The sequence below is a fragment of the Marmota marmota genome, unplaced genomic scaffold (assembly GCF_001458135.2).
Source record: "Marmota marmota marmota unplaced genomic scaffold, marMar, whole genome shotgun sequence".
Lineage (NCBI taxonomy): Eukaryota > Metazoa > Chordata > Mammalia > Rodentia > Sciuridae > Marmota > Marmota marmota.
The window spans coordinates 13,831,575-13,840,831 of NW_026000101.1; the positions used below are offsets into that span (position 1 = coordinate 13,831,575).

The following is a 9,257-nucleotide window of genomic DNA, read 5'->3' on the forward strand; positions in this document are numbered from 1 at the left end:
ACGGCCCAACTTTTTTTTTTTTTTTTGATGCTGGTGCTGGAACCCAGGGCTTGCACAGGCAGGGCAGCCCCTATCCCTGAGCTACGGCCCAGCCCGATGGGTGGGATTTCCTGAGTTGGCCGACCGCATCCTTGTGCTTAGAGCCGTTTCTCTGTGTCCTGTGTGTGTGGTCACAGCAGAGACTTCATCAGTGGGGCTTCGCCCTCTAGGGCACATCCCGTGAGCTCACCTCTTCCAGTGATGCTAAGGTTGGCCGTTGGGTTCAGGTGTTCCCAGCCCGACCCACCCGTTACACTGCAGCTCAGAGATGACCCCAGAGGGGTCAGCGCCCCAGGAGGGTCCCGCCCCTCCCGGGCTGTGGGGACTTCTAAGGGGTGGCCCCGTGATGATGCCCGAGGGGGACCCCCCTTAAGAGCCACCCCACTGCTCCATTAGAAGTTTATGTTCCTTTAGCCTAATGCACTTGGGATCCCCCGGAAGCTGCAGGAGTGCTGGGTCTGGCCCCACAGCCAGCGTTGCCGTTTAAATGATTCTGAGGTGCAAATCTGGCAAACCACCCAAGGCCCCAGTCCTCCAGGTCCCACCATCCCCTCTCTCCCTGCACTTGGCCATTTCCCCGAGAGGGGTCAACAGGTGGACAGCAGTGACAGAATTGATCATCTGACCCTCCAGACCTGCCCCCAGCCTAGGGTGTGACACAGAATGAGGACCCTGGAGGCTTGATGATTGGATCCACCCTGTGCGAACCTGCTTGCGCATTTAGGGTTTGGAATGCTCTGATCTGTGGTTCAGGATGTCGGTTTCCGTTTTGTCTGGTTTCACAGGCTGGGGTTGGACTCAGGGCTTGGTGCATGCGAGGCCAGCCCTCCACCACATCCCAGCCCTTTTTATTTTAGGACAGGGTCTCACTAAGTTGCACAGGCTGGCTTTGAACTTGTGACCCTCCTGCCCCAACCTCCCAAGTAAAGGGATTGTAGACGTGGGCCACCACGCCCAGCTAGGAAACCAATTCTAGAACTTTCTCTTTCATTGGCAAGGCTTTCAAAGTCAGGGCTCTTGGGGACGTAACAGGGTGGTTACATGTGGTGGAGTGACCAACTCGTCTCTGTCGTCCTGCAATGTCCTGTGCTCCAGGAACCCTCCACAACCCCAGGTGACAGGGACAGGGTCAGCCTCCTTGTTCACTTTGAAGGAAGGAGGGAGACTAGCCCTGTGGACTGGGACCCTTGTTTCTAGCTCCCTGGTTTTACTGTGTCACTTTAGACCTGTTACTGGCCTCTGGGTGGCCAAAATAAAGACACTCTGTGCCCAGGATTTATGGTTGACACCAGAGCCTGGCCCCAGGTTGGCAGAGACCACTGTGGATGAAGCCCTCACCCAGGAGAGGCAGCCGAGACGGGCGTCCGTTCTGCTGGGGAGACAGGAAGGCTCCGTGAGAGGCTGGGGGAGGCAGAGGCCTGGGCGCCCAGCAGGACAGCCTTGACTCCCAAGGGCGGGCAACCCGAGCCGGCCACCTTGCCCACGTCTGAGTAGTCAGAGCCCCTTTCTGAATCCTATTTTCATTTTTGGTGCTGGGGATTGAGCCCAAGGCACTTTACCACTGAGCTACATCCCAGCCTTTCCTTTTTCAGACAGGGTCTCACTACATTGCCAAGGTTTTTTAAGCAAAACTAAGGCTGGCCTTGAATTTGCGATCCTCCTGTCTCAGCCTCCCGAATCGCTGGGATTAGAGGCGTGTGCCACACCACCCAGCTCTGTTCAGAATTCTGGAGGAGTGAGAGAGGAGTGTCGCCATCGAGTTTGGGGGGAAGGAGATTTGCCATCAAGTTTGGGGTGAAGGTCAGGATCAGGATGACTCTAGGAGGGGTGATATTCAGCCAACGACCGAGACAAGGTGAGGGGCCTGTGTAATCAGGCGTTCACTCTATTAATTCATGGTCTCTGCCGACCTCTCTCAGGCCGAGGTCTACGGTCTTGCTAACGGCAAACTCTTTCCTTTTGTATGAAATTACCTCCAGGCTTTGTGCATAAGGTGTACATGAAACCACAGGATTTCGTGTTTAGAGTTGGGTCCCCTCCCCAAGATATTTCATTGTGGACCCACACATATTCCAGAAGCTGAGAAAATCCAAAATCTGAAACACTTGGGTTCTCCAGTGCTTTGCATAAGGGACGGCCCAACTTTTTTTTTTTTTTTTTGAAGCCTCGGGGTAACATGGTTCTAACCCCCCTCTATTACCTGGCCTGTGCAGTGGGGCTCAGAACCTCCCAGGAGGCGCTCGCAGGGAGATTCTTTGGGGCCTACACCGTCAAAGCTGAAGGGTGGGGGGGTACTTCAGATATTAGAAGTGCCACCGCAAATTGACCAAGGGACAATGGTAGCCGGCAGTTCCAGATTCCTACCCAGCCCACAAGTTCAAAGACCAAATCAGGTAATTTCATTCTCGCCTGAGGCCCTGAACTGGCGGCTAATGAATAATCTGCTCTGCTGGTTTGTGCCACACCCAGTGTGGGTTAGTTTCCGCCATCCTGTCACTAACCCTTGTCCTGCAGTAATGTCAGGCCTGGGTGGGGAAGAGGCGCCTTTGGGAACAGGCAGGAAAACCTGTCCCCTCCTGTCCCTCACACACACCCACCGCCACCAACACATGGTGTCAGAGGAGCACGTGGCTCAAACCAGCCTGATTTCCATCCCCTGCACCTCAGTTCTCCCATTGTCACGTGGGGACAACCACGGAGAGTCGTAAAGTATGGGACAGGCCAGAGCCGTCATGACACAGCCAGGTGTTCAGAAATAAGCTCAATGCCAGGTTGGACCCGGAGATGACGAAATTCTTTTTGGAGCGTGGAATCCGCAGTCCCAGGAGCCTAATCCCCTGGCCCCAGGCCAGCTGGGCACGCACCGCCCCTGCTCTGTGCCCCTCCTGAGAAGGCAGCTGTGGCTGTGACGGGCCCGCCCCAGGCCAGGGGCCGCCACAGCCCTCACTGGGGACAAGTGCCTGCCTGTAGGGAAGCGGGACTCCTGCTCTCTGAATCGCTGAGTCACTGAAGCCTGCAGGCTCCAGGCACCTCCCCACCAGAGCTGAGGGCTGGTGAGGGGGACTTGGAGCACAGGTGCCACACGGAGGGTTTGTACATATGCACCCGCAGACAGGGGGAAAGGCAGGCCTTGCTGGAGCCTCCTCGCCCCCCACGTCTGCCATGGTCCCCCCTAGAGGCAGGTCTGGGGGAACCTTGGCAGGAGAGATGAGGGCTGGCCGGGCAGAAGGGCGTTCGGGTTTGCACTGGTCTGCCACCAGCTGGCTTCACCCATCAAGGCCACCAGCTCCCTTTCCAGAGGGACCACTTAGCTTCCTGCTGCTTATCTTCCTTCTTGGTAAAGTGGGGCTGCGAAAGGAAGGGTCGTGACAGGTCCCCTTAGGGGCTGGCGTGAGACAGATGCTGTGGGGTCCCAGTCCACTGTGGGAACCTGGGAAGGCACCGGCACTGGGCGGCCGCACCATTTCCTAGCTGGGTGACCTACTTCCCTGCCTCCTGCCTGCATCTGGGAAGCCGGGTGGCACCCAGTTGTGCTCAATCATGGGAAGCACTTGGAAGGGTGCCTGGGACATGATAAGCACTCAGATACTGTGGCTTCTCACTGCAGGGAGGTGGCTGAGCTTCAGGAGAGCTGTGGCCCAGTGTGTGTGTGTGTGTGTGAGAGAGAGAGAGAGAGAGAGAGAGAGAGAGACTTTTCCTTGAATATCTTCATCTTGCTAAATCACAGGTAGTTCCCCCAACTTCCCAAGTGTGATGCTGTCACAAGACCTTTGCCTCAGGCTCTTCCATCTGCCTGGGACACCTCCCCCAGCTCTCCCTTGTCCTGCCTCCATGGCCAATGTCACTTCCTCTGGGAAGTCCTCCTGGCCTGCCATTACAAGCCGGTTACAGCACACTTGGTCCCAGTGGCCCAGATCCCCCCCATCGGCCTCACCCCCAGGACTCTTGGCTGCTGGAAAGGCTGGGCTCTGGCCTGCTTCCTGCAAGGCCCCCACCCACCCCCTCCCCGGACCCAGCACAGGGCCCAGACGCAGTCATGCTCAGTAAATCCGGAGTGAGCAAATGCAGGCTGGACCAGGGCAGAGGAGCTCAAGATGCCCGGATAATGGTACCAAAACCCAAAGTCGTGAATGCTCCAAAATCTGAGACACTTTGAGCACCAACACGATGCCACCATTGGAAAATTCCATGTGACACGTTGGAGTTAAAACACAGGCCCACTAAAGCTATTGTGTGAAATTGCCTTCAGGCTTTGTGTATAAGGTGTACATGAAACCACAGGATTTCGTGTTTAGAGTTGGGTCCCCTCCCCAAGATATCTCATTATGGACACACACATATTCCAGAACCTTGGGTTCTCAAGCACTCTGCATAAGGGACGCTCGACTTGAAGTGGTAGTAAACTGCTGCTGTCAAGGATCTGCCATGTGCCACGGGACCTAAATAGGTCACTAATTGAGTCCTCATGACAAGACCTGAGACCGATGCTTTGGTTACCCCATTATACAGACAGGAAGACTGAGACTGCAGAGGTTAAGTCGCCCATCCAGTGGGTAAGAGCTGGAACTGGAGTCAGTTAGTTGAGCTGGACGATGGGGTAGCGAGTTCTCTGGGGCCTCTCTGCCTGTTTGTGTTCACACTTAAAGAAATGGAAGCCTTAACCCCGTGATCAGCAATCAGATCAGTGATGACGGTTCACCATCCCACCCTATCTCACCGGATATGCACCCTCAACCACAGTCAGGGCTTGCCCACGTGGCCTCTTCCTAACAGGTCACTGTCTAGCTAGAACCGAGCACTGCTGGATGTCCCTCTTAGGTATTCTCAGGGTGGACTCTCCACGCGTCCTATCGCCAGGGCACCGTGCCTCATGCCTTTTGTCCCCTTTATCTCTTGCAGATGTCATGGCACCCCCAGTACCGGAGCTCCAAGTTCCGCCATGTCTTTGGCAAACCAGCCAGCAAGGAGAACTGCTACGACTCGGTGCCCATCACCCGCAGCGTTCACGACAATCACTTCTGTGCTGTGAACCCCCACTTCATTGCAGTTGTCACTGAGTGTGCTGGCGGGGGGGCCTTCCTCGTCATCCCCCTACACCAGGTAAGGCCCCCTGGACACCCCGAAGCCCAGACAGGTCTCCGGAGGCAGTGCCGGCGGAGAGAAAGCAGGAGGAGCCTAGGTTGTAGCCCACAGGAGGGTGCAGTCCTAGCCCTGCCTAGTCCTAGTTGTGTGGCCTTGGGTAAGTCACTCTGCCTCTTTGAGCCTTGTTTCCTTCTTGGGAAAAATATACCTCTCCTGGGATTTCAGCTTCCAACGTCTGGCCTAGCTGGCCTGGGACCTCCTCTCCCCGCTGCAGAACAGTTGTGCACATTAATCCACCCCTGAGGAAAATAGAACTTTTAGTGCTTTGCTGGACTCGTATGAGATTGGGAAAATCTCCAAAGTCATCTTTCCCTGCAAAAATAAAAATGAGAGAACAAATGTCAGGCAGGAATCCAGGCAGGATGAGGAGGTAAGCAGGAAGCAAGAGCGAGATCAGGCCTGTCCTCAGAGCGGGCGTGGATAGTATAGATTGGACCTGCCCATGCTCAGTGTTTCCCACTCCCAAAAGCAATGGCTTCACACGTATCCCTCTAATAGCAGATATTTTCAGGATAGCGATGCTGAGTCTCGGCCTAAAGGCAGAACGGTAGGGCTCCCTGGTTAGAAGTGCTTCTGGTGCACAGCAGAGCAGGTGTGAAGCCAGCGCCGGGGCCCACACCTGTAATCTCAGCAACTCGGGAGGCTGAGGCAGGAGGATTGCAAGTTTGGGGCTTTGGCAATTTAGCGAGACCCTGTCTCAAAAGAAAAAGTAGAAAGAGCTGGGGATGTAGCTCAGTGGTAAAGTGCCTCTGAGTTCAATGTCCAGTTCCAAAAAGAAAGAAATAGGTGTGAAGCCTCTCAGGGAGAAGCAGATTAAAGTCAGGGAAATAATAATTCACCAAGACCACTGTGCAGGTGCGCCACCATGAGTGACAGTCAGCTGAAGTGGGAAATCGCAGTCCTAGACCTCCAAAGGACTTCAGAAGTTAGGGTCATAAGTGCAAATCAGAATCCCCTAGGCAGGGTGTTTTCATCTCCTTCCTTGTTCTCGGTACTATCTAGTTTACATATGCAACCCTTTTTTATTTTTGACTCAGGGTCTCATTAAGTTGCTAAGGCTGGCTGCCAATTTTGTGTGTGTGAGTGTGTGTGATTGTGTATGTGGTACTGGGGATGGAACCCAGGACTCGTGCTTGCTAGCCAAGGCTGTACCACTGAGCTGCATCCCCAGCTGATCAGACTTGGGATCCTTCTGCCTCATCCTCCTGGACTAAGGCATCTGCCCGCATGCCAGACAACAGATGAGGTTTACTGATCACAAGAAATTGAGTTAGAAATCAATTCACACTGAGTGTTAAATTCTCCTTCCAGGCCAGGTGTGGTGGCACACACCTGTAATCCCAGCTACTCCTGAAGCTGAGGCAGGAGGATCACAAGTTCAAGGCCAGTCTTAGTGCAACTACTTCAAGATTTAAAAAGTAAAAAAGGACTGGGGATGTAGCTCAGTGGTAGAGTGCCTCTGGTTTCAACCTCCAACCGAGGGGGGGGGGGAGTGGAAGATTAGGAGAAAATTCCAACGTAATAAATCCAAAGAAAGAATAAAAGAGAGGATACAAATAACATCAGGAACCCAAAAAGCAAGATAGCAGCAGAGTTCCAATAAGAAGACACTAATATGAGTAATTTTATGCCAATAAATCTGAAAATGTTTACAATATGGGCAAATTCATATATATATATATATATATATATATAGTCAATATTAATTCAAGTAGAAATAGAAAGCCTGAACAGTTCTATAAATGTTTAAACAAATTGAGCAACAAAAATTTTCCTTAAAGAAAAATAGCAGAAGGGCTTGGGGATGTGGCTCAGTGACAGAGCACTCGCCTAGCATGTGTGAGGCACTGGGTTTAATCCTCAGCACCACATAAAAATAAACTTAAAAAAAGGTGTTGTGTTCATCTACAACTAAAAAATATATTAAAAATAGCAGAAAAGTCAAGTTATGAAGTGGAAAAAGATATTTATACAATAAACAGATAAAGAACACTGTTTTTCGATAACTGGAGATCGAACCCAGGGGTGCTTTACCACTGAGCCACATCCCCAGCCCTTTTTTTATTTTATTTAGAGACAGGGTCTCACTGAGTTGCTTAGGGCCTCACTAAGTTGCTGAGGCTGGCTTGGAGCCTGTGAATCCTCCTCAGCTTTTTGGGCTGCTGGGATTACAGGCATGCACTACTGCACCCAGTCGAACATGTTTCTTGAATACATAAAATGAGCCATGCTACAGTTTGGATCTTAAATGCCCCCAAATCCCATGTGTTAGAGGCTTGGTCTCCAGCTGGCGCTACTGGGAAGTGGAGCCTAGTGGGAGGCAGTTAGGTCATGGGGGATGTGCTCTCGAAGGAGATAGTAGGATCACAACTCCTTCCTCTTCCTTTCCTTGCTTCCCGTCCACTGTGAGGTTAGCATTTGGCCATTCATGCTCTTCCCACCATGCTGAACTGCCTCCTTCCACAGGCCCAAAAGTGTGGACTGAAACCTTCAAAACTCATGATAACTGGATATCGAACCAGTTTTTCTTTTTAAGTTGATTTTCTCAAAGTAATGAAAGCTGCCTAATGGACAGAAATAAAACAACATGAACTGAACAGGCACTTTGTAGTAGAGAAAGTTCAAATAATTAATAAATATTTGAAAAGGTACTCTACCTCATTAGCATACAACAGTGAACTATGACTACATACCAGATTGTCAAAAATGTAAATGTCTGACAATAGTTAAGTGATAGCAAAGATATGGAATGATGGAAACTACCAAGCCAGGTGTGGTGTCACATATGCACATGCCTATAATCCCAGCAACTCAGGAGGCTGAGCCAGGAGGATCACAAGTTCCAGGCCAGCCTCAGCCACTTATCGAGGTGCTTAGCAACTTAATGAGAAGACCCTGCCTCAAAATAAAAAGGATGGGACTTAGTTCAGTGGTAATGTGCCCCTGAGTTAAATCCCTGCCTCAAAAAATAACTAAGTTGCTGGGATTGTAGCTCAGTGGTAGAGCGCTCGCCTAGCATGTAGGAGGCATTGGGTTCGATTCTCAGCACCACATATAAATAAATGAATAAAATAAAAGCCCATCAACAAATAAAATTTAATTATTTAATTGATCAATTGATTGATTGATTAAACAAACTATCAGATACTTCTGCTGGGTGTGTATATTGGCATGCCTGTTTTGAAAAAAATAAATTAAATTAAAAAGGAAAATAAACATATTTATGACTCAGAAATCCCACCCTTAAGCATATACCAGGTAGGAATGTGCTCGCGTGCACTAGAAGTATGGGCTAGGGGCATTGTTCGTATTATTGCAAAACTAGAAAAACCAGGATGTTGATGAATTGAATAAATGAATAGTGGTCTGTCCATGCTACTGAATGTACACAACCCTGAAAAGGAGCAAAGTGTAGCCACATAAAGAACAAGGTGCCTCTCCTCTAGACTGAAATAAGCCCAACAAGTTACAAACTGTATCATTCCGTTTACCTAAGATTGAAAACAGCCTGTGTTAAACTATTCTGTAAGGGCTGCATAATCAATTAGTAAAATTTTTTTAAAAAGCAAGAAGAGAATGTTACAAAAGCTGGGATAATTGCTACCCGGTGAGGGGAGGAGAGGTTGTGACTGGAAGCTGTCTTGTAGGGGGTCCCCCGGTGCCAGTGAGTTCTCATGTCTTGACCCAGAGGGAGGGTTCCTGTTGACCTGTGGGTGGTTTATTCCCGACAGCTCATTAGGACCTTACACTCTAGGTACTTGTATTCTGCGTATTTGTTGGATTTTACACATCCATACATACAAAGCCTGCATGGATTTACAGGCAACTCTTACAAACCTTTCAAGGAAGAGATAACAAGCTTCTAAAAATAGGAAAATGGAATACTCCCTTCCTGATTCTGTGAGGCCAGCACGGCCTTGATACCCCAACCAGACAAGGACAGAACAAGAAGGAAAAATTGTAGATGGGGCTGGGATGTGGCTCAACAATAGTGTCCGCCTAGCGGGCAGGAGCCCTGGATTCATCCCTAGCACCACAAAAAAAAAAAAAAAAAAAAAAAAAAAAAAAAAAAAAAA

At 50.5% G+C, this 9,257-nt stretch overlaps 1 protein-coding gene across 1 annotated transcript in view; it reads left to right on the plus strand.

Annotated features, from left to right (window-relative positions):
- Coro2a (coronin 2A) overlaps positions 1–9,257 on the plus strand; it is a 45,957-nt gene that overhangs the window by 4,532 nt on the left and 32,168 nt on the right. Inside the window, exon 2 of the mRNA XM_015492276.2 lies at positions 4,939–5,139. Coding sequence (XP_015347762.1) covers positions 4,939–5,139 — 201 coding nt within the window. The remainder of the gene's footprint in view (positions 1–4,938; positions 5,140–9,257) is intronic.